Raw genomic sequence first — 26,173 nt, 5'->3', positions numbered from 1 at the left:
TATATATACATATATATATATATATATATATCTTATTATTATTATTATTATTATTATTATTATCAAATCACTTAAAAAAAACCTACCTCTTTCTGTCGAAGGAATCGCAGGCAGGACACTGATATTCTTCTCCACGTGATTTCCTTTGATCAGCTCCCTTCCGCACGTGAGGTTGAGGCCTCCTTCAGCTGCTTCACTGCACGCATGTTGCCTCTTTCTCCTCAGCACGACAGAGACGCTACCTCTACCCCAACCCTTGCGTCGTCCTCCTTTCCTTTGCACACCGCTCAACTCCAAGGTAAGTCAGTCTGTGACTTTTATAGGCGAATTCACCTCTTCCACTTTCCAACCTCCACTCGCTTCCTCTCTCGCTCTATTCGATTCCTCATCCGCTCACATTCACTTCTTCAACTTCTGACTTGTCATAACTAAAGTCGGGCATTACATAAGAGACTATGGCTACAGCAAGGGCAGCAGGCGGTTGTTGTAGCATAAGCAACAAGTTGTGGCGGCAGCGGCGTCGATAGCACATATAATAAGCAACGGGGGTTGTGCAAACAATAAAAGCAGCAAGCGGGGATGCTAGGAAGCCTAACTAGGAAGAGGAAAGCTCTTACGCATGAGATTGTGCCTTTGGTTCCTCTTCAAGCCATATAGTATAGGGAAAAAATTTAAGCGTGAGTGAGAGGCGCACGCCTCAATAGAATTGAGGCAAGGCGCGCCTTGAGGAGCTTTTCAGTCAATGTGAGGTGTACGTCTCACCCAAGCTGCTCTGCTAGCGTGAGATGTATGTCTCACTCAAGCTGCTCAAGTACGCCTCAAAGTGCTTTTCTTCGGAAAAGCATTGAGGTGTGCCTTAGATTGCACAATTTTAAACAATACCAAAAATATGCATAACTACACAAATACTTGTATGCGTAGCGCATAAAGATAAAAACCAGCTTGATTGAACAAAATATCTTAAATATTTTAGTCAATTTTGCACACTTAAAGAAGGAATTTTCTATAGGCCCACTAAAATCTTTTAATATCCTAAATTAATTTTTAAAACATGGAAGATCTTCAAAATACTTAAACAATTGAGATTTGTATCTAATGTAGAGTCCTATTTATAAATAGATGAAATCTAAAGATTTATTTGAAAATGTTGTAACTTGTAAGGCTCTATATAAACCCGTCATCAATGAAAGGTGAAGGAGTTCTTTTGAACAAATACTTTCAATCTGGTATCAAAACCTTAGCTCTAACCTTAGCAGTTGTACTTGTGCTCGATAGGCAGCGATGAAGTTGCCTAGAGAGGCTCGCGTTTGAAGGTGCTCGATTAGTCGTGGCAAAGTTACTTGGACGGGATCGCATGTTAAGGTTCGCGAGGAGTCGGGATGCCGCGGTTGGCCTGGAACGGGATTGCGTGGATAGCCTAGGACAAGATCGCATGGAGGGAAGGATCGTCAGCTTACAGAGGGCCCTTCTTCCAGTTTCACACGATAGAGTGGCGTCTCTCGCTCTGCCTGCAGGGACTCAAAAACCGACTCACCTGCTTGCGAAGTGGAGACGGTATTGCGGCGTGACTCGACTCGAAGGATACAGTCACAATTAGAGCTACCAAAGAAGGCAATGACAGGTCTGATACGTATGAAGTGGTGAAATTGCGGATTGGGATTTATGAAAGCAGCAGAGTAGGGCTTCGTTTCTAGAGTTCCACTCAACGGCAGGGAGGCGAAGGATTGAAGCGGCTATTGTTTTGTGTGCAGGACAAAGAGATTGCAGATTTGTGTGAGCTAAGGCAAAGTGAATCACAGAAACTTGCAGAAAGAAAGCTGCGTGTGTTCTTTGAGCTCGAGTTTTATCCGTGTGATTGAGGATGTCAGGAGACGGAGATAGAGCAATAAGTAAAGGATTGAAACTTTTGGGAAAGACAGATTATGAAGTTATAAAGATCTTGGTCAGGCATCTACAGGGAGCTAGCATCTTGACAGGAGCTACTACTTCAGCACGTGTTCTGACGCATGTTAAACTAGATCTTCCTCCTGTGGATCTGAAGCTCGATGGGCAAGCCGCATCTGAGTTGGTCGCATTGAATCAAAGCTGCTCTTGTAGGGAAGAGACTAGAAGAATACTGGGCGGGGGTCCAGCCAAAGACAGTATTGAGGGAGATGAGTGGAAGCCACACATGGATTGATTTACACCTAGCTACGCAATTCAATGATTTTATCAATTGCAACATCATTGGATGGCATTCGAAAGGTGAATAGCATCTGGGCCAAGCTGAAGAGAACTTATGCTAGGACTGAGAACCACATGAGGGTGTTCCATCTGAACCCGGTCTTTGATCAGAGAAGATCGCTCCTCCTAGATCAGGCTACGATTCCTTCACTGGATGAGGCCATCACCACAATGTTGCAGAAAGAGAGTCGCATGAGGCTAGACTTTGAGCCTAGTGGACTTCCAGATACACGATCTTCTCCAATTGCCTTGAGCTTAGGTATGACAAGTGCCTACGGGAGACACGCAAGTACTATAACTATGGAGAAGTGGGACAACTGAGCAAGGTTTGTCCAAAACCACGTAAGAAAAGAGAGACAGGTGGAAATGGACAGACTAGAGGTAGTGGTCGTAATCGTGGGGGCCAAGGAAGTGGCAGCGGGGCCCATCAGGCAAATCTGATGGCAGCAGAAAACGAAGGAGACACTTATCGATAAGGATCACGAGCACCTGGAGATGGCAAAGAGGAAGCAGAAAGCAACAGGTAATGCGACTGAGAATGCATCCATTTTATCATCATTAAAAGGGAACATTATTACTTATGCTCACTCAGCAAAAGGTATTCGTCATACACATGTTATTGCCTTTAAATCCATCATAAGATCACAAGAATAGATTGTAGATTGTGGTGCATCTCGACATGTGATAGATAACGTTAGTGAGTTTGATTTTTATACTCATCGAGTTTCCTTCTTATACTCATCAAGCAGTTCCAGAGAACATTCAGACTAATGATGGTATAACACAACCTATAGTTGGTAGGAGTACAGTGAAATGTATTAATTCTATGACTATGTCCAATGTTTTACATCCTCATTTTCCAATGAACATTTTATCTATTAATGTCATTATTCTCCAACTAAAATGTGTTTTTTCCTTTGATATTCTTAAGGTGATCATTCAAGAGAACGAGACTAGCCAGAGACTTGAAACTGGAACAATGGTACAGTGAACTCTGGTATTTGGATAGAGAGGGTATGGACTCAGCACTGACATTCATGTTAGAAAGTGCTGGAGTAAGAGGAACTAGGAGGAGTGTGGAGGATGTGTTGATGCTACATCACAGGTGCATAGGACACCCTTCGTTTAGTCTTTTGAGTCAGTTGTATCCGTCATTGCATGAGTAGGTAAATAAACAAAAAATGTGTGATGAATGTGAGTTGGGTAAGCATAACAGGAAATCATGTGTTAATTTTGGTAATATGAATTCTTTTGTTATTGATTTTGTGTATTTAGATGTATGGGGGCCTTGTTTTACAATTTCAATGGATGGCTATAGCTATTTTATGACTTTCATCGATTGTTTTCTCATGTTCTTGATTAAATATGATGAGAAATAAAAGTGATGTGCATGTCTGCTTTAAAGATTTTCACAGGGCGATTAAAACGCAATTCGGTGAAGATATTGAGATTCAATAATGGGACAAAGTATACTAATAAGGCGTTTGGAAAGTACATGTCTAAGGAATATAACATCAAAGCACTTGTCCATACACACCAACACAAAATAGAGTAGCGCAGAGGAAGAACAGACATCTTCTAGAGGTAGCCCAAGGCATTATGATCTCGATAAATGTACCAAAACACCTGTGTGGGCAAGCAGTTTTGACAGCCGCTCAATTGATCAACAGAATTCCTACAAGAGTGTTGCAGTGGTAATCTCTTTGTGAGTTGTTGAAATGAGATAATGGTGGAATCCTCCCATTGAAGACTTTTGACTGTGTATGTTTTGTAAAGGACAACAAATCATCAGCATGAAAGCTAGATCCCAGAGTTGTGAAGTGTATTAGTGAGTTATTCTGCTACTCAAAAGGGGGTACGTTTGTTGGGAGTCCTTTAGAGAACCCGAACCGTACTACACCATGGAGGTGAACTTGTCCTTTGGTGACTTGCCAGATATTAGAGGTATGAGGTACGAGGCACGAGGAAGAGAGTAGTGATGGTCACAAATTAGCACACGTAGGAACGATGCCTTGTCATGTTGTGTGGGAAGGATCGGCTAAGGGAGATCCGAAAAATGAGGAAAATGAGGGTGGAGGGATTCAAGCTCAAGGGGAGTGGAGTTGATGATGTATACAAGAAGGAAAAAGCAGAATGAGGGAACAATGTCTATCGAACCGCTCATGCCAACAAGTCCCTTGTCCCGTTCTACTACGACTCTTAAGACACCTGCATCATCAATTTCAGAATCTGATTACCCAGGTGATATGATTCCTCTCTCTTCTCTCTCACTCTCATGGCTTTAAGGGGGACCTATAGCAGCAATGTGTGTTGTTCTCTTGATAGTTATTCTCCTGATTGCATTGGTTTCTCTCATGACATTGTTCAGTATGTCTCATAATAACATACCACTTGTACACGGAGCATTCATTGCATCTTTGGATAATGTTTCTATACCAAAGTGTTGGTAGGTAGCTAAGAAGGATCCAAACTGGAAGGTTGTCATGTTGGAGGAACTTGGTGCTCTCGATAAGAATAAGATGTTGGAGATAGTATCATTGCTGGAGAGGAAAAGACAATTGGATGCAAGTGGATCTTCACAGCAAACAAAATCCAACAGGGAAAGTGGAGTGTTACAAGGCACGATTGGGGGTGAAGGGTACAGTCAAATGTATGACATTGACTAAGACGAGACCTTTGAAGCGGTAGCCAAGATGAGAACAATGAGGGCACTCGTTTCTCTAGTTGTGATGATGGGTAGAGTTTACACCTGCTCAATGAGAAGAACGTTTTTCTTCAAGGCGAGTTACTGGAATAAGTGTATATCGACGTACCATCAGAACTCATTACAAATCAGATAGTGGGCAATGTGTACACGCTCAGAAAGTTTCTTTATGGCTTAAAGTAGTCTCCCCGAGCCTGGTTTGATAAGTTTAGAAAAACTATGGCGGTCATGAGATATCAACAGATCAATGCCGACCAAAATGTATTCTTTCGTCAAAATGATCACATCACTATGCTTGTTGTGTATATTGATGATATGATTATCACTAGTGATGATGAGACAGAGATTAATCAACTAAAGGTAAGATTGAGCAAAGAATTTGAGATGAAGGACATTGGTCAACTCAGATACTTCCCTGGAATTGAGGTGACTCGTGGACCAGAGGGGATGGTCTTGTCTCAAAGAAAGTATGTATTAGATCTCCTCACAGTCAAGCTGGGATGCAACCCTGCAGTCTCTCTAATTGATTAGAAGAGTAAGTTGAGTGCAGAGGCAGTAAAGCCAGTTGATCGTGAGAGAAACTAGAGATTGGTGGGTGGTCGTTTGATATATCTGAGTCACACGCATCCCAACATCTCATTTGCAGTGAGCGTAGTGAGCCGCTATATGCATGATCTAAGGAAGAGTCATATGGACATAGTGTATCATATTTTATGATACCTGAAGAGTTCACCAGAGGTTTCATCCAAGAAGAACGGGCATGCAGACATTGAGAGCTATTATGATACTAACTGGGCAAGTTGTGCAAATGACAGAAGATTCATCTCAGGCTACTGCATGTTCTGAGGGGGCAACTTGGTCTCTTGGAAGAGAAAGAAACAGTTTATAGTAGCAAGGTCAACAGCAGAGGCAGACTACAGGGACATAGCCTTAGAAGTTGTCAAGATGACGTGGCTGAGGGCCTTGTTGGTAGAGCTCAAGGTGGACTAAGGAGCTCAAATGAAATTGTGGTGTGACAACAAGTCAGCGATCAACATCACATACAACACGATGCAACATGATAGAACAAAACATGTGGAGATTGATAAGAGTTTTATCAAGGAAAAGTTGAATAACGGACTACTAGAGATAAGTCATGTAGCCACTGTAGAGCAAGTGGCTCGTTGCCTCACCAAAGAACATAGCTCATTAGATTTGTCTAGATTATGTGACAAGATGGGCTTAGTGAATATCATTTGCCCATCTTGAAGGGGAGTGTTGATACTTATATATAATGCAGGGTCCTATTTGTAAATAGATGAAGTATGTGGATTTATTTGTAAATGTTGTAACTTTTAAGGCTCAATATAAGCACGTCATCAATGAAATGAAGAAGATTTTTTTTAACAAATACTTTCAATTTAAACATTTCTACATCTCTCTTGGCTGCTGAATTTCCCGATAGGCAACAGGAACTTGTCATCCTGTTAGGCCCATCTAATGAGGATTTTGTGATAAGAGTAAATAGGTTCATTGAAGCTAAACAAAAACTTTAGATGACACTAATTTAATGATGCATATTCAATAAACTTTTCTTACAAAAGAAGAGCCATGTAGGCTTGAAAAAAATTTTACTTGAGCAATGAAACCTTTAAAATGTAAATAAACTAAATTGCTTTACCAAGAAAAATAGAGTAAACTTGTACAGAGTAAAAGGCTGCTATAATATAATAGTACTTTTTTCAAAGTCCACCTAAGTTGGAGCATGCAAGGCAGATTTTATGCGGAGCAACAAAGGGACTCTGCAGCTTGATTTTATGCAGTTCACAATACCACGCCAAAAACAATAGCACAACAGTTGGAGAGGATGAATATTGTACATACAGGTAATAGCAATTACTCCAATCTACGAGGTGGGTCCCATACATGTGAGTCAATTCTAGCAAATATTTAGAATTAATTCTAACAAATTCTCAATTTTTACAGCTTGTAGATTAAATTTATAATGAAGCACGTTTTTAACATTACAAAATATTCAAGTCAACTGATGTGATGCACGATAGCTTATGCATGTGCATGTATTTTAACATTTACCTTTTGCAAGTGTCCCGAGCTCTTTTTTAATTTCAGAAAAAAAAAACTCAAAGAAAAGCAACAATTAAAACAAAGTAGCTATAATTAGTTTCAGATAAGAAGCCGATTGACAAGCATAAAAGCATAGCAACAATGAATTGTTATAAGTAAATCCGATGAATAATAGACATACATCAAAAGAAACTCCCCCTGCATGACTAGATAATGATGCCCTCCTGGAACCAAAAGTGTTAAGGGATTCACGGCCTGTGCTACCCAAAGAGCTGGAGAGATTTGAACAAGAGGTTGCAACCGAATATTGCCTACAATCAACAGCATGTGATGAATAGTACCGCTGTCCTTGTAAACGCAAATGATCTTCAACAAGCATTAAAATAACAATCGCATTCTCAGCCAAAGCCACAGTGAGTTGTGCAGCATTTTCTGCTTCAACTTTAGCTTCTTGTGGTGAAGCTTTTGCGACGCCAGCAGCTGCTGCAGCAAAAATTTGAGTCTGCTACAAAACAAAACCTGGATGAAGACATTATGAGAGTATCTTAAAATGCCAACAAAAAGATCTAGATTTCACGGTCATAAAGAGAAAAAATTAGTGATTTTCAGAATACATAAAGTTTTTCCAACATTCAATTCAAGTAAAGCAGAAAAAGAAAATTAAAATTTAAGCATTCACCCAAGAAAAAATTGAGCATTGTCCAGTTAATTGTTGTACAAAGAATGTCAATTGTGTTAAGGCGACACACCAACATACCAAAACAATGGTACTCAGGATTACTAAGGGTCTGTATGGGCAGTTGCAATTGTTTAAAGAAGAAGCTATGAAGCTGCTGAAGAAGAATCTGTTATTCAAAAAGTTGCGGTGGCTATTACAATTTTTTTTTTTTTTTGTAAAAAATCAGGCCGCAGCTTTCTGGGGGGGCACAGCAGGTAGCCAGGTCTAGTGAGAGAACGTAGCTTTTAGTTACAATTTTTTTATAACAAAAAGAAAAACTGTGGTACCGCACCACACCGACACCGCACCGCCGCCCCAAACGCACCCTAAGAAAATCCCCTACAGTACCTGTACTGATCTATAAATTAGTAAATTAAATAATAGAAAAATTAAGGGGCATGTACATACAAACCACACAATTCTTATGCATTTACAAATCTAACACCTAAACTTTGTTTTTATGTGATACGTTTGAGCCTCCTATTCACAGGGATGGGAGGAGCGACAGGAGCGGGAGAGGCAAACCCGTCCAAATTGGACCGGTTTAGATCAATCATTCCCAGCTAGCCTAGCTGGCCAAACATAGAGGGACAGGATACCTAGGAGAGGTGCACAATTTCAGCACATGGGAGGGGTCCACATAGCCGCTAATCACGTGCAAAGGGTATTCAAGAGAGATTTTGAGGGGAAAGTTTGAAAAGGGAACTTGGAGAGTATTTATGGGGGTTAATTATTAAGGGTTTGTTTTATATTTTGTTTGGCTACAGTCTTTCTTTTAGCTTGGTGTTCCTAGTGGGCTTCTAGGGTTTGTAGAAAAACAATCTACTTCTCGAGCAATAGATCAACGTTGTATCTTGTTCGCATTCGTCGATATTAGTAAAATCAACCCTCGTTTGAGTTCCTTTATCTCTCTATTACAATTTATTCGCAATTTATTCACTAGTTTTGGTTCTGGTTCTGGTTCCGGTTAATATCAAATTGGTATCAGAGCAATATCTTGAAAGAATAGCAGCAAAGAAGATGGATGTGTTGGAAGGAGAAGTAGAGCAAATCAGATCGGGGATGGAGGAATGGTTTGTCAACATAGAGGATGGGCTTTCTTCCATAGAGAACTGAATGGAGGATCGATTCGGAAGCATGAGGAAATCATGAAGAGGCTCCTGGAGATGCAATCTAAGACCCCTCAGACGGTTCAAATTGCGAGCCCTAACTAAGAGTTAATCAGAGAATCCTTGGCTAGATTGAAATCGAAGAAGATCAAATAGAAGGTGACGAGGAGAAAAGCATCTAACACCAAGAGCTTCCCCCTAAGACTCCGAGTGGAGGGGTTTGGAAATTTACGAGGGAGGGGGATGGGCAAAAAATTGGAGGGGTGTTGCAAGGAGCACAGAGGAGCACAACAAAAGAAGGAGAGAAGCGGGAGGGGCTATGGCTATGAATAAAGGATGGAGTTTCACCCTAGGAAACTTCAGAGGGAGAAAAAGTTGGGGTGGCGATGCGAGGGTAAGGAAACTGAAGATGTTGATCTTTGAATGGAAAGATGCACAAGGGTGATTGTATTGGGTGGAGTGATGTTTTGTAATAATAGGGTTAACTGAGGAAGAGAAGCTCATGGCGGCAGGATTATATTTGCAGAGAAATGTCCTAGCATGATTTCAGCGGATGGAGACAAGGTACCCAATACATTCATGGGAGGAGTTTAAAAATAGGTTGTTGGAACATTTCCAAGCCATCCAGGAAGGTGCCTACATGAGCAATTTTAAGCTCTGACTCGGGAGGGGACGGTCACGGAATACAAGGAGAAGTTCAAGCTCTTGTCGGGGTGGTTTAGGGGTATTTCTACAACAGGATTGGCATGGAACTTCTTGAAGGACCTAAAGCCCAGCATCCGAGCAGCCCTCCGACCTTTGAGATCGCGGAGATTGAAGGAGTGATGGAGCTCGCTCAGATGATGGAAGACAATAAATGGGTGAAGAAGTCCGGCAAAGGCAGCACCGCAAGGGGATTCTACAAGTGTGCCTACACAACCATAACATCGAGGACCAAACAGTGTCGTTTCAAAAAGAGACAACAAAGGAGAAGAATGTGTGGACCAATTCTGGGGGAAATTTCAAGCATCTCATCGATACAAAAGTGCAGGATAAAAGAGTGAAGAAATTATATTTCTGAGGCGATGAGAAGCATGTCTCTGGGCACCACTACAAGGAGTGAGCATTATAAATCCTTGTAGTTTATGAGGAGAAAGATAGCGAGGAGTCGGAGGAGGGGACAGATCAGGGAGCAAAGCAGACGATTGTGTTGTTAGTGGATAGTGGTGCCGCACACAATTTCATCTCAAATCAGGTCGTGATTCAGCTAAACTTGAAGCTGCTAGGTATGGAGAGCTTTGATGTCATGAAGGGGACAAGGAATAAGGAGAAATGTCGAGGAATTTGCAAGAGAGTGGCTCAGACACTACATGTCATACGGGTGGTAGAGAACTTCCTTCCCCTGAACTTGGTCAGCACTTGAGTGATTTTGGGGATAAAGTGGTTGTAGAAAATTTGGGGGACGAAGGTTGATTGGAAATCCCTGGAGTTCAACGTGAAGGGTAGGAAGATGATGATGAGGGGAGATGTTATCCAATGCAGAACCATGCACTCACTCAAAACCATGATCAAGAAGATATGGAGTTCTGGGTTAGGCGATTCAGTGGAGTTGCAGAGCATAGAGTAGATCTGAGATCCCGAGTCCGAAGTTTCCCGAGGGAGTTCAGTAGCTCCTAAAGCAGTTTCCCGATGTACTTTAGCAGCCTAGCAAAATTACCGTCGTCGAGAGATCATGAGCATGCCTTTAACCTAAAGGAGATTATCCATTCTATCACTGTTAGACCGTACTAATATCCTCAAATTAAGAAAAACAAGATAAAAAAAAATTGATTTGAGAGTTGCTCAAAGCAGAAATTATCAAGCCCAGTGTGAGCCCCTTTTTCAGTCCAATCTTGTCGATGAAGAAAAAAAATGGTAGTTGGAGATTTTGCATGGACTGTCGGTCATTCGATAAAGAGGTTATGTTGGATAAGTATCCTATCTCTGTGATTGATGAGCCCTATGGGGCAGTCATCTACTCGAAAATCGATCTTAAGTAGGGATGCAACCAGGGGATGTGCACAAGACAGCATTCGGGACAAATGAAAGATATTACAAGTTCTTGGTAATATCGTTTGGTCTCACCAACGCCCCAGTTACATTTCAATTCCTCAATAATAGAGGTTTTCATCAATCATAAGGAAAAATGTAAAATGTGAATCATTTCAATTTTAAATAATTTAAAATTTTGAGTTTTTAAAATGTTGGCTCCTATAGTTCAAAAATATATGGGATCTGAACTTTTAAAACTTGGGCTCTTAGGATTTCAAAAATATTTAAAACTTTGAACTTTTGTAATTTAGGCTCTTTGGACTTAAAAGTATTTAAAAACTTGAGCGTTAAAATTTAAGCTTATAGGGATATAATTGATTGATACAAAACTTTTTGTCAGCTAAGGTCGACATAAGTTTGTCCACTTAAACAAACTTTCAACCCAAATTAATAAGAATCTCTTGAATGACACAACTCATAATTGCTAACAAATATTATTCAGTCAAGTTGGGACAACCACCTTCTCTGACTAAGTAGATCATGGACCACAATAACCGGGGTCAACGAAACCTTAGGATCTTGATTGAGTTCGTCCTCATTTCCTCACCATCCTCCTTACGCTCAAGTGATAAAATTTACAACTTAATTGTATGTCAGTTGCAACTTTATGTTAAATATTTAATGTTTAATAAGTATCCTTAATTGAAAGTGCTCTCCCATTATTGAGAGAGGTAACTAACCATAGAGGGTTGCACCTATGGGAAACCTCGAACCCCAAATCAAAAAAATTCTCTCAAAATGAGGACGAAATCTCTTAGTGTCTTATCTACAATCCATGTTGTCTCCTAAAAATATATCTATCAAGGCTCTCAAACAACAATAAATAAATGTCGAGTCCTAGGGAGCAGTCAAAGTTTTTGAATCCCACGGTATCTGTGCACGAAAATGAAAATGATTGTCTACCTTTATGGTGGGTTGGAAAAGATTAAACATATTTTTAAAATATATGTTAAGACCGTGACTCCTAGCAATAAAATATATAACCCATAATAAATGAAAGTAAATGAATTTTTTTTTACTACTCGATTTTTTAATTATTTATTGTATTTTTATAACATATTTTAAAATTAGAATTATAATAATTTAGAAATATTTGCACCCTGAATAATTTAACTAAAACTTTCAATGCCTAAAATTTTATAGGAAAACCAACTTTATGTTAGATGGATCCTAGAGAGAGTGTACAGAGATCGATGAGCGAGAGTTTATAGGTACTATATATCTTTTTTTTTTGCTAGTTGTAAATATTTATGTATACTAAAGCAATTACTGTTAAAAATATGTAACATGTGACTTACCTACCTCACCTACCTCTCTTTCATTCTCTTTAAATACTCTCTTTTGGTCTGTCACAAGTGTTAGCCAAGTCCTCTTGACAACTAAGAGAGAAAGGAAGAGAGAAAGAGAAACGAAGTTTTTCCTGTAAACGTCGAGGCACTCGACGGTGTAATTTCTCGAAGTACTAAAATCCTTTACAGCTCCGTGGATGTAGGCAAATTAGTCGAACAACATAAATCTGTGTTATTTTCTGATTTACAATTTTTCAATCTAGTTTTTTCACTTTATTGTCGTCGTTTTTCATAACATTTGGTATCAAACTTTGATTCGAGGCTAAAAGAAAACGATGGGGTGAGACGATGTGATGGCATCAGGAATCAAAAAGTTCAATGTCACAGATTTTGGTTACTAAAAATGTAGATAAAGAACTGCTCTTTGGGAAGAAACTTCATCTTTCATTACTGGAAAAACAACCTGAAAAGTGGACGAGGCGGAATAGAACATGTTGGATCGACAGGTTCTGGGGGTTATTCGATTAACCCAGTCAAAATTTGTTGCCCAAAATGTCATCAAGAAAATGAAAATTGCATATCTCATGGCAGCTTTATCAGGTATGTATAAAAAGTCATCGTCGAATAACAAAGAGCACTTGATGAAAAAGTTATTCAACTTGAAGATGGCGGAAGGTGTGTCTATTGCTCAACACTGAATGATTTCAACATTATCACAAATAAATGTTCGTCTGTTGAAATTAATTTTGACGATGAGATACGTGCGTTGATATTGTTAATTTCATTATTAAATAGCTGGGAAGTCATGAGTATGGTAGTTAGCAGTTTTGCAAGAAAATCTAAACTGAAATATGATGATATTCGTCATTTAATTTTGGCTGAGGAGATGCGCAAGAAAGATTTTGTCGAGACCTCAAATTCGATTTCGACACTAAATGTTGATTCCAGAGGGAAATCACAGGACAAGAACTCAATCAGAGAAAAATAAAAATCAAAATCTGGTCAACAGGCAACCTGCTGGAATTGTGGTAAGATTGGTCACATAAAAAAGAATTGCACGAATCCTAAGAAGAAAGAGAATGATAGCGCTAATGTTGTAACTGAAGAAATACAGAATACGCTATTGATAGCAGTCAACAGTTCTATTGAAAACTGGATACTGAATTCAGTGGTTTCCTTCCATACATCTTCCCACCGGGAGTTGATGTGAAATTATGTTGCAGGTGATTTTGGGAATGTATATTTGGCTGATAGAAAAACTCTGAACGTGGTGGGGATGGGATGGGAGACGTTGATATTGCACTCGCTAATAAGAGAAAATGGACTTTGCAAAAAGTCAGGCACGTTCTTGAGTTGAAGAAAAACCTCATTTTTGTCGGGCAGCTCAATGAGGGTGGTCATTCAGTAGTGTTCTCAGATAGCACCTGAAAGATTACCAAAGGAGCATTAGTACTGGCTCGGGATAAGAAAAATAACACATTATATATGATTACAGGTTTACTCAGGCATGAACACATGAGTCAGATGTACATTGAGGGGAAACAAAAGAATGACAGTTTCTTGAAAAATGGCAGAGCGCCAAGAAGAGGAAAACCGGAACTTGTACACACAGATGTGTGGGGACCTTCTCCAATGGCATCTCTTGGAGGCTCTAGTTACTATAGAAAGGTAAGATTTGTTGATCTACCCGAGGCCACAGTGCAGGGCAGTGATGGAAATGAAGAGAAGAGTGGGTCCAGGACATTTTTTTCTATTGTTCCACAGACAGATGTTAGAGAACTACAGAGCTATGAAGAAATCTTGCAAGATGAAAATTCGAGCAAGTGAGAGCTAACAGAACATCCACCAGAGAAAAAAACATTACACAACAAGTGGGTATACCGGTGAAGACTTCGTTTGATGGCAGCAAGAGGTGCAAGACTGAACTTGTTGAAAAAAACTTTCAGCTGAGACAGGATATTGCCCATGCAGTGGGAGTTGTAAGCAGATTCATGAGTAACCCAAGAAAAAGCTTGGAGGTAGAAAACTACGTTGGCGCTGATATGTCAACTAAGGGTGTTATTTTTTAGAAACTGAAGTTGTGCTCGACTTCAGTTGGTTTTCTAGTGTGAATACAAGAGCCATGAGTTGCAGAGGTGGAGGAAAGTGGAGGATATCATGTTTGAGGAAAAAGGTCGTTATAGCCAGCAGATGATGCAATCTGTATGTGGTGCAGTCAGTGTCTCAGCCTCCAAGAGGGTGACGGGTGACTTGTTAAATATATGTAGCTTGTGACTTACCTACCTCACCTATCTCTCTCCACCTACCTCTCCCTTTTTCTTTAAATAGCCTATTTTGGTTTGTCATAAGCGCTAAGCCAAGTTCTCTTGAGAGCTAAGAGAGCGGAAAGAATAGAGAAAGAGAAAGAGAAAGGAAGTTTTTCTTATAAACGTCGAAGCACTCGACGGTGAAATTTCTCAAAGTACTAAAATCCTATGAAGCTCCGTGGACGTACGCAAATTAGCTGAACCACGTAAATCTTTGTTATTTTCTAGTTTACAATTTTTCAATCTGATTTTTTCACTTTATTATAGTCGTTTTCATAACAGTTAATTGTGTTCAAATAGGAGGATTGACCAAGTAATTTTCTATTGCAATTGGATTACATTAGTGATCGGCTTTAAGCCCATAACTTTTTGCTTTAGTTATGGATGCACTTACTAGGCATTTACAGAAGTACCTTGGTGTATGTTTTTGGCTAATGATGTCCTTGTGGATAAAACTAGAAAAAAGGTTCATGATAAACATGAATTATGGAGGTCTACATTAGAGTATAATTGCCTTTGTTTTAATAGATCTAGAACTGAATACATAGAATGTAATTTTAGTAGCAGATTTAGTGATAGAGTTGCAACAATTGGTAATAAAATTATTAAAATGTGTGAATGTTGTAGATATATCGGGTCTATGAGGTGATTTTGGTGAGCATGAATCTCTCTTTCGTGTTATTTGAGATATTCATTTTTTCCTCAAACTTCAATTATGACATTTACCATAATTTTGTGCAATTTTTCACTTTCAGTTGAAGTAACAGGCTTCAAACTTATGTCGAAAGCGTCAAAATTGGTTTGCAAGCTTCCGTAAGGGCTATAAGCATGATTTCAACGAGGGGAAAGGAAGAGTGAGGTGTTAGGAAGAAGAGGGGAGAAGTTTACACCGATCAAAGAAAAGTTGGGTTATACCAAAAAACTCATTTGAGGTATGTATTGGCATTTAAAGCATGTTTTGGGTTAACGCAAGTTATGTTTTAGGTTGTTTACTCAAGACAGCGAGCTCGAGGCGAGCGTGAGGAAATTCGTCGTAGGGCTACTCCGTTAAGTTAAGTGAAATAATTTTGTATTGACGTAAGAAAAGTAATCCTCTATACATATTCATATGATTTCTGTTTGATACGGATGTATTTAGAAATTCATGCATATTTTGGATGAATACATGCTTTGAATGTATGAATATAAATTGATTTCTTCCTATGATGCATGCAATATTATTAAGCTATGATCATATTATGATACATATGGTTATGTTTATGATATTAATTGTCTACAGATATTAAATTGCTATGATTCATACACGCGACATACGAAATGCATATAAATGTTTGCTACAGGTATTATGCTTTAAAAAAATGTCATTGTGGTAGATCATTACAAAAGTGCTTATGAGTACGCTATGCAGGGATGTGGTATTTCCAACTTCTAGCGTTCATACGGAGATGAAACTCTGAAACCATTGTAATCGGACGGTGACAGAACATAGAGAATCGTTAGTATCAGTGAGGCTGTTGATAACTGTTATTTTGGGGGGCCCAACTATTATTGATATTTAATATAACCTTTGAGGCAGGGTAACGACCTATGATAAGATAGAAAATGAAAATAGTTTAGGCCTATACATTTACATGTGATATTATTATGAAATAACATTACTATGATGCTATGATTATATGGTTATGATGACATTGTTATAATATTATGATTGTCTATACATGAACGAAATTACATACATGTTTACACAACAATCTTGATTTCTACGCTACATGTTTTATTTTCATGTTATATATGCTTCTAGCATGTTGTGAATAGTGTGTAAACGTGTACAATTTCATATGAGCATGCGTGTTATTTCATTTTCGTGTATTAAATCTTATTTTAGCCTTACTTATTTTGTTGAGCTCGTTGTTACTAGTTGTATGTTGTTTCCTTTCAGAAAAATGCAAAGAACACTTGAGCAAGTAGACAGATGTGATTTGTGCAGTTTTTGCACTATATAATTTCGGGGAGCTTGTGCATCTATTAGTACATACATTTATTTATGTTGGGTTTAACAGCCCTGTGTAGTTTATATATTTTGATGATATGATTTTCCACGCTTCTGAATATAAATATGAATGACTTATGAAAAAAAATGTATCACGTATGTTTGCAGTAATTTAATTAGACTAATTCATCATTCACTAGATCCTTATTCTGCAAGTCGGGACGAGTGTTAGTGAATAATTAGTCTTGTCGAATTGTCCGCCTTCGTCGCACCTCAGTCGACCCTTAAATAGGGGCCAGTTGGGGTGTGACATAAGGCTTGGAATGATTCTAGTGCATGCTAAACATGTATAATATGTGATTGAGACCTTACAACCTTAATTTTGAGATCATTAGTAGGCTTCAATGTTTCTAAAAATGATGTTAGCATCCACAAATGACGTATTGCAGATAAGGAATCTTGAAACTTCAGCCTGAGATGAATAGTAGCTTTATTGGATCAATGTACAGCTGAATATTAACTGTTCAAATTCAGAAACTTATACTCAAAAAAAAAAAAAAACAAATTACCTGAGCTGCAAGTTCCCAAGAAGCAAAATCTAGCAAGCCTCCCAAAAGCCGCCTTCTGAATATAGGCAATGCCTCTTCACGCCTTCAATTATGTATTATTGAGTATGAGTGGAGCAATGAGCAAATAAGTTGATTGATGTGATTTTAGGGAATGACCACAGATCATGTATACCTTCTGCGCAACTCACCAATGCTGGATCCTCCAATCATAGAGAGCCATTCTGCACAATGAATTGTTGCCTCTACCTCCTATAAAAAGAAAAGTTTTTGAATAAAATGTTCAGCGCAAACCAATATATTTAAAGTTTGAATATATATGACCAAAATGCAGAATAAGCGATCAATAATAAGAATGGAAATCCAATATTCCCCACTAACTACACCTATAAAAACCATATTACCTAAGCTGATATCTTCAAAAAATTGTTCTACGACATGTTAATCTGGGATTGGTAATCAAACCAAGTAATAAGGACACGTGCAGACACAAGTAGGAAAGGACTCATCTAATTTTTCAAGGTTAAGTTTCCCTAGTCATGAACTGACCGCATGTTTTCTCAGATTGGATTGTCTGGCAGACAAAACCAAACGAGGTAAGAAAATAAACAGAAACTACATTATCACGTACCATTAGACACTCAATTTTCTATCTCAAACCAAGCCAGTCATCTCAAATATGGGAATTTCTATATTTAATAGGTCTTTCATGAGCAAAAATGTATAATATTCCATATATGCATAATTCAAGAAAAAAAAACTTTTGTTCTACATATCTTTTAAGATTTACAAAAAGACACGAATTTTAACCTTCAAAATTATAATACATATACTTTATGTACTATACTCTCATTCCTAGCAAACAAAAACTCCTCAATCACCTCAATTTGGCAGATTAAAAATAAATTTAATTTAATTAAATAATTCAAATTTAAATCATATAATTTATATTTTTCATGCTGAATTCTACAGAAAAAATCTTATAATACACTGTATCAATGTTCATTTGCTACCCGGCACATTGTTTATCAAGAAATGGTATCTACACTGCCAAGTTCAGTATGACATAATTTATGATAATTATCAAGTCAAGCAAATCTGAATAAAACAACACAACATATTAGCAAAGGCTCTATAAATGTTGCCATTTAGGGAAAAAAAAAACTTTTATAATTGTTTAGGTGTTAGATATATACATATGCAAGAATTGTGATGTATGTATGTAAACTCCCCAAAGTTAGAACTTTAGAAAACATTAGATAAACGCTACATAATGTATTAACAATGGCTCTACAAAAAAAATAAATAAATAAATAGTCATTTCAGTGTACACATGAGAAGTTCCAAACACACTCCTGACTAACCCCACGAATTGAGCATAGTCCTCACCTTTAACAGTCCAACTTTTTTATATTTTAGAATTTATTTGATGATCTGTAAAAGAAATGGTGCTACTTCTTTCAGCATGCTTCAGTTATATATGTAATACCTTACTATATCAGTTTGATCTTAACGACAAGCTTCAGGTATCAAATATTAAATCCATTAAATATATATATATGAAATCCTTCAGGAAAATAATATTCTTGTTTGTTTTTTTTTTTCATAAATTAAAAACCTTCATAATCACAGAGATTTCAAATGTACCTAATGTTCATAAGACAAAGAAAACAATGTAATGAAATAAATGATGATATAAAAGAGAAATTTACCTTCCATCCATCTTTTTTTCTCATGGAATGTTCTAGAATGATAATCATAAAGTTGTGAATAAGGTCTTCAATCTTCCCAATGCTTATAGCATTCAATTCTTTAGTAGAAACCATCTAAGAGAACAAGAGGGCAAAAGGAAAACAGAATAAAAAGACTTGAGCAAAGCCAATGTAAGAAACACTAAACACAAAATCGGATATAGATTAAGGAAAATAGTATCCTACAAGAATAGTGCAAGTTTATTTGAAAAAATAAATGCCCTTTTAAATTCATGGAGATGAAGAAAAATGGTCAGTGTCTAGATTTATACCAAGAAGAAAATCACAACACCACATATTCATGCCAAAAAAAGAAATTAGGATCACTCTGTTCCATACCAAAGAAGAAAATCAAAATCAGATGGTGGAAAAAGAATGACTTGATTTAAAATATAAGTCTATATATTTATAGTGAAAAGCTTATTGTTTGTATTTGTATGGCCGTAGATTTTTTTTTTATTAACTTTTGTGTAGACTAATTTCCTTATTTTCTACTTAGAGCAATCAGTCAATGAGCTTGTGTCAAATACTTTTAATCAACAAGAAAAATTTCATACTCCCCACAAGGTATCAAAGCCTTGGACCTTTTTTTCAATATCATGTTGTGTCACGACTTTAATCATCACTTCCCTACATGGCTCAAGCACAAACCATCATAGCTCAAGGTCAAAGAAGGTAGTATCATTGTTAGTCATGCACGATCTCGATGATCACTTCTTTGTGTTTCTAGCCTTTCGACGATCTCTATTTTGTTATATTTGCCATCCATACATGGATCTTTGCTCAACAACTTCAAACTATATCACCTCTCTAGCAAGCGTAAAAAATATCCACTTAAAATTCATTGCTCTTTCTACCTTCAATCTCCTTGCAGCTCATCATCATGATCCATATTTGTTACACTTAATATGCAAGTGCAACTTTTCTACAACATTCATTACAGTAACATTCATTATTGCATGTGCCCTCTCTAAGATCTTTTCAGTAACTGTAGTTCTTCCAACGGCCTTCATTGATATTGCTCTTTCCAGTAGCCTTTCATTGTTGCAGGAGACACCTTTCACCGCAATCTTCATCATTATTGCACCTAAAAATCTTCTGAGAAGAAAAAAAATTATCATAGCAATATTAAATACCCCACAGGCATGAGAATGACAAGTTCAGAACTCTACTAAATGGTCTAGAGTTGGCTTCAGCTACTAATTCGTCCAAGAATTCACAAGAGTTTATTGTCTTTACTGGATTAATTATCTCGTTTCAAACTTTTGTCAACTCAAGCATGAACTCAAAAGTTACTGATCATATGACTCAAAAAATTAGCACATGTACACCTTGTCCAAGAAGTACAACAATTATCTCATATAATAGTTCTATAACAACTATAGTAGGAATAGGAGACAGAATAATCCCGCAGCTTTGTTAAAAGATGTTCTACTTGTTTCAAAATTGTTCACTACCATTGTCTCAATTTGAAAAAGAAAACTTAATGTAGAAAAGAAAACAATAGAAAAATTTTCAAGAGTCATTCCTTTTCTCTGTACAAGAAGAGAGATATAAATATATCTCCCATGTACATTACAAAATAGGAATAAAATTGAAAAAAAGAAAAAATAAATAGCGGTCTACGATCCTTCAGGAAAAACACACAAATTAAAATATGAGAGTCATAGATAGAGAAATCTAACGGTATAAAACCTCGATCTATGTGTCTTAAATTCTTTACAATTCGAGATTCATAAGTAAACAGATCCAACAGTATAAAGCCCTGATCTGTGTGCATTAAGTTCTTTGCTATGATTAAGCAAAAATTCAACACTCTCTCTCACACTGAATGGTAGAGATCAACTATTTCAAGTTTGCTTATGATATTTTTAAAAATTTAGCTAAAAAAGCCTTTAGTAAACATATCGGCCAATTTTTTATTGCTTCAGTTAGAGTTTCATACGACTTGCATATTATCATATTGATTTCTTTCAGTGTGTTCATAACATATTTTTGTTGAAAGAGAAACATAAAGACCCACTGATTGCCAGTAGCATGGTGTTCCACAATAATTTCATGATTATGGAGTAATTTTTTTTCAAAAAGTAACAACTTTGGATCTTTGGGCTTTAAAGGTATATCCATATAGTATTGAATCTTCCCTTTCCATTTAGAAGTGATTTGAGACCATGAAAGTAATTTTCTTGTTCAAACAATAAAAGCCTTGAAATACCTTGAGTTCTCCTTTGGTCCGATTTTCACCATTAATTATAGTCAATTCTTTTGAAAGAAAGACGATGAACCTCAATATAGTGAATAGAATGAGAATTCGACAAGAATGACAAGATTGAAAGTGAAAACCCTAACCTTAGAGAATAAGAACAAAAGTTGAAAGTGAAAACCCTAATATTAGAGAATAAGAGCAAATATTGGAAGTGAAAATCTTAATCTTAAAGACTAAGAACAAATGCTGGAAGGAACGCCCTGACCATGCTTTGATACCATGTAGAAAATAAAATAATGAAAGAAACTCTCATATGTGTGTGTGCGCCATACGCATTACAAAAAAGAAATAAAATAAAAAAAGTGTAAAAAATAAAAAATGTTTGGCAGTCCTTTAGGAAAGCACATGAATTATAATTTGAGGGTCATATAGAGATAGATCTACTGGTAGACCCTCGATATGTATGTTTTAATTTTTTTCTATCCGAGAGTCATAAGTAAACATATACAAAGGTAAAAAACAGTGATCTATGTGTCTTAAGTTATTTGCTATAATTGGAGCAGAATTCAATACTTGCTAAAAAATTTTATAGCGATAACATCTTTTATCCAACTCGATGTGAATTTCAAGACCAAGATTCAGGAAAGAAAATTAGACATTCTAAGGAATAGAACAAAGAATTATCTTAAGATAAAAAATAGATTTGTTGAAACAATAGTTAATTACCTTTTCAATTTCAGTCTAGCACTCTTTATCTAAAAAATATAAAATATGGTTTTATAAATATAGACTAAAATATTCATCATTTAGGACACTTAAAATTAGATTTCCTACCCTATGTAAGGGACTTGATAATCAAACCTCCCAATGTGATGTGTGTTAATTTGCAAGACAAAACATGTATCATTATTAATCGAGAATAAAAGAAATTCAATTTAGTTTTCTATTATACATAGTATTATTTTGGGTCTTATTATACCCAATATTTATGAAACATGTTAGTTTGCATTATTCATTGATGATTGAGCCAGGCACCTGAATTTTTCAATTAAAAAAAAATAAAGTTAGTTTTGTTCATCAAAATTTCATCACAGAGTACAAAACTAGTTTGTCATCAAAATCAAATAGTTCAAGTGCAATGATGCAAGAAGTTATTTCAACCAAATCTTAACCACATTTTTTTTAAAGAAAGACATTATTTATATATTCATGTGCAAAAAATTCACAACAAAATGAAGCTACTACAAGGAAAAATGGTCATCTCCTTTGATATAATCCGAGCTTATTTCAAAAAAAAAAAACACCCAAATATATTTTGGTGGGAGGGAAAGGAGAGTTATGACAACCACAAACGTTCCTTATAGAGTTTGGATTGAATGAGTATTACTAAAATGATGTCCAAATTCTATCATAACTTTAAGAGCTTCGAATCAATTATGTCCTGAGATGTTTTGAGTAACTTCAGTTCACATTCATAATCCAAACAAGGCAAAACTTGATCAATGGATAAATGTATTTTTTGAGCTATTCTTAACCAAAGAAGGGACATAAGTTCTACCATCCACCTTGCAAGAAGTTTCAAATAACAGCAAATAGCACCTTGCATGAAACCATATCCGCTTCTTCTGCCCCTCGTCTTGAAGAGGAGAATCTAGTTACATTAAGAAAATAAAGGTTTCTATCTCATTGATATCTCTTCATCATCAAAATCTATACCACACTGGTATGGGCTCATCTTTTGTGTTTCATCGTACATCCATGCCTCCTATGGAGCATAATGAAACTATCTCCATAGCACATTAGCTTCATGTTAAAAATAAACCAGATGTGCTGAAGTATACCCAAGAGAAAAACATTTTCTCTCAAACTTGCATTAGTCTAAAGATCTGACCACCTTGAAAATGAAAGAATTGTTTATATTTACGAAACCATAAAATCATTTAGACAGAAACATGGATCATAGTTTTCTCATTCCATTTGAAAGAGAATCAAAGAATGTACTAAGCACCCCATATATCTTCTTTGTCATGTTTCATCATTTATAAAGTTCTTAATGTCTAATAGAAGTTTACATGTAAGCCAGACAAAGTATTCACATTCCTATGAAATGAACCAAGGCTTTATCCAGTAAAATTGGAACCAAGCTATGAATGTATAGAAGAGAGCCTTGAAAATAAAAGAACATGGAAGCTAGTGAGTCCATCTAGTGTGTTCTGAAAATTCGAGCTCGACACTCTTTGAGAGAGAGATTTTATGCTTTCCAAGTTAAGTTTTTAAAAAGCATATTAAATTTGAGATAGTATATTGCTCAAAAAATTATGTTCTCATTTTGCTAGAACTTTGACATTTGATTTCAGGTTTCTCCTAGGTGAAAAACTATATGGTTGTAATAGCCAATTTTGTGTTACAAGCAAATTTTTTTACGACTTAAAATATACCCCAAATTTCACACCCACAGATTTCAACCAAATCAATTTTATAAAATTTACACAAAAAATCGATAACTCAATATTATATACTATATATAAATCATAAATAGATTGAAAGATATAAAAATCGGATGCACATTACTATTCTCAACGGCCTCTCATGCCATTTTATTTGAGGGTTTGCGATTCCAGAGCCTTCGAATTTCCTCCGCTCTTCTGATATCTCGCTCTTTGCTCCCGGTTTCACTGGCAGGTCCCTCCCTCCTATTGACCTCATTTTTAGTAAGGTCTTAGTCTATTACTCCTAGAACACAGGATCTAGTTTTAGGAGTTCCTTATTGACCATCCTAGCGGACTAGTAATGGATCTCACCTCCCATAGAACTTCGAGTCACAACTTGACTTATTTTTATGCAGACCTAGCATGAGTAGTCCCAAGCACTCGACTCTTAGTTGCAAGGGCTAAGGACTAACATGTAGAGGGCCGAAAATGAGTTCTCATAAGATCAGACGGCCATAGGTGAACCCGCCATGACTCGAATACTCGCGAACGCTGCAGTTCACACACTCACTACACCACGCACGAGATTGACAATTTTTTAGCCCGACCGTCGGCGAATTTGTCCGGACGACCCCGGATAACGAAACGGACCGCACCGACGAGCCCGGAACGTCAACTTTAGCTAGGAAAGACACCCGTATTGCTAGGGCTACGGCGCGCAACAATGGCGCGGAAATCGATGTGCATTTTTAGCAGGATGTGGGCCCAGCTCAGCCCAAGTTCGACTCGGGCTCAATTTGAGCTAATCACCATCTCACAGAATTTCAAATTTTGAATTTCAAAATTCAAACAAAATATTTAAAACTTGTCTTAATTGAAAATAATCTCCTGCTATTATTTTCCAATTAAGCCGCATACAGAAAAGGAAGGTATTCAATTCCCCGCCAAAGCTTTCACGTAACGGCTCCCACTCAAATCTTCGGTTGGCTATAGTAATTGGCCTTCGGACAAGGATTCCTCATTTGATCATCCTCCGCTCCGCTCGCTCCCGCTCCTGTCTGTTTTTCTTTCTCTCACGCGACTGAACACTCGCTCGATTTGCCATCTTCGCTCGCTCGAAACCCTCGCCCCCCGGCTCTCTGCTCGATCCCGTCTCCCGCACCGAAGCCGCAGAGCCTATCCCGCACTCGCCTACTCACCTCCTCTCTGCGCCGAAGAAAACCCACTCCTCGCCTGCTCGATCCCGTCTCTCGCACCGAAGTCGCAAACTCCGTCACCTCTCTTCCTCGACTCCATCCTCCCGCCCGACTCGCCTCTGCCGCTCGACATGCCTTACCGCACGTACCTGCTTCGCCTTCCTTCTCCCAGTCGTGTCCACTCTCCTACCTACGACAAAGGTTCGATCGATTCCAGGTAATCCAGGAGCACTTCTCTGGTAGTTTAACGTTATGCGCATGAACTTTTTTTGAAGAAGATGAGGCTAATATGAGAAGTAAAGTGATTGAACAAAGATGTCTGTGTTGTTGTTTCCTGCAGTTTTATGGATGATTTTTGGTATTGTTTCTAGATCAACTTTCTTAGATTTATTATGGATGATAAACTTTGTCAATCTATGAACTTAAAAAGTTGCAGGTGTTCCTTTCATTTTATTTCTCAATGGAAATTGATAGGTTATAGATTGCACAAGTCTTTGAACTATAAGACAAATTGCCTATTTAATCTAATTTCCAATTTTTGTGTAAACACTTGATTAAATCAGCTAAATCATTGTTATTTCAGATCATTTTGTAGACACATTTTTATTGGCAATCCTTAATATGCAAATCCTTTCTATTGCATTTTTCTTTATTTTGAATATGTACTGTTATGAGCATTTACGGTTAAATTTAATTCGCTTCATATGTTGATCAACAATTCCATTACTAGGAGGACAGTCAAATCACTTATAATGGTCTTATACCTGCATAAACACATCATGCTCTAAGGTGCATTAGAGAAACGATTTCTCCCAATTTTCTCTACTTGACAAACGTAGTTTGGCATTTATGTGTATTGATTCCTTATGTTCGAGCATCACAGGTTAAACATTGATATCATGGATTATAAAATAACTTGTCCTTGACTCACCTGCAGCTAATTTTGACGCCATTTACATACATAGTACTCAATTCTGCTGTATTTATATATCTCACCTAAGCTTTTATGGTTACATAGCACTCAAATCTTTAATTTCATATCAAAAATAGCTTTATTTTTTTCTTTGTCAAAAGTGAAATCCACTTTCTCATGCATAGATTCCTGACACCAAACCGTTATAATTATAAATAAAAGGTTTAGGTGTAAAATATGTGAGTACATCTGAATTGAGTGACATGTATGTAAACGTCCCAATATTAGTGGGTGTGTGGGTTCAAATTTCCGATTTATGACTTCTATACGTTTTTTTTTTTTTTTTAACATGATATGCATGTGTTGACCTCAATTTTCGTGAGGTCTAGAATTCCTCGTAGGAGTTAGGATCTAGCCTTAGGGGTCTTCCTGCGACTATCTTAGAACCTTAGAAGTGGTGCCCGCCTCGTTTTAGTTCAACCTATTTCCGTCCTCTTTTGGAGTTTCGCGTGTGCGGTATCGACTTCTAACACTTAGAAGGATGAAACCGACATGAGGAAACCCAAAATGGATTCCTATAGGACCTTCCCGAGCCTTAGGGTGGCCTTCTGCACAATTCGCACTCCTGCGCGCGCCAGC

The 26,173-nt window shown here is 37.3% G+C and overlaps 1 protein-coding gene across 2 annotated transcripts in view; it reads right to left on the bottom strand.

Moving 5' to 3' along the window:
- LOC110023849 (BEACH domain-containing protein C2-like) overlaps positions 1-26,173 on the bottom strand; it is a 167,368-nt gene that overhangs the window by 90,857 nt on the left and 50,338 nt on the right. For both annotated transcript variants that reach the window (XM_020723461.1, XM_020723462.1), the window contains exons 6-9: positions 18,752-18,865; positions 17,215-17,291; positions 17,043-17,124; positions 7,173-7,493 (exon numbers count right to left, since the gene is read on the bottom strand). In XM_020723461.1, coding sequence (XP_020579120.1) covers positions 7,173-7,493; positions 17,043-17,124; positions 17,215-17,291; positions 18,752-18,865 — 594 coding nt within the window. The remainder of the gene's footprint in view (positions 1-7,172; positions 7,494-17,042; positions 17,125-17,214; positions 17,292-18,751; positions 18,866-26,173) is intronic.

The sequence above is a fragment of the Phalaenopsis equestris genome, unplaced genomic scaffold, assembly GCF_001263595.1.
Source record: "Phalaenopsis equestris unplaced genomic scaffold, ASM126359v1 Scaffold000233, whole genome shotgun sequence".
Classification (NCBI taxonomy): Eukaryota; Viridiplantae; Streptophyta; class Magnoliopsida; order Asparagales; family Orchidaceae; genus Phalaenopsis; species Phalaenopsis equestris.
The sequence above is the reverse complement of the archived record's forward strand: the minus strand, read 5'-3'. Positions and strand labels throughout refer to the sequence as shown.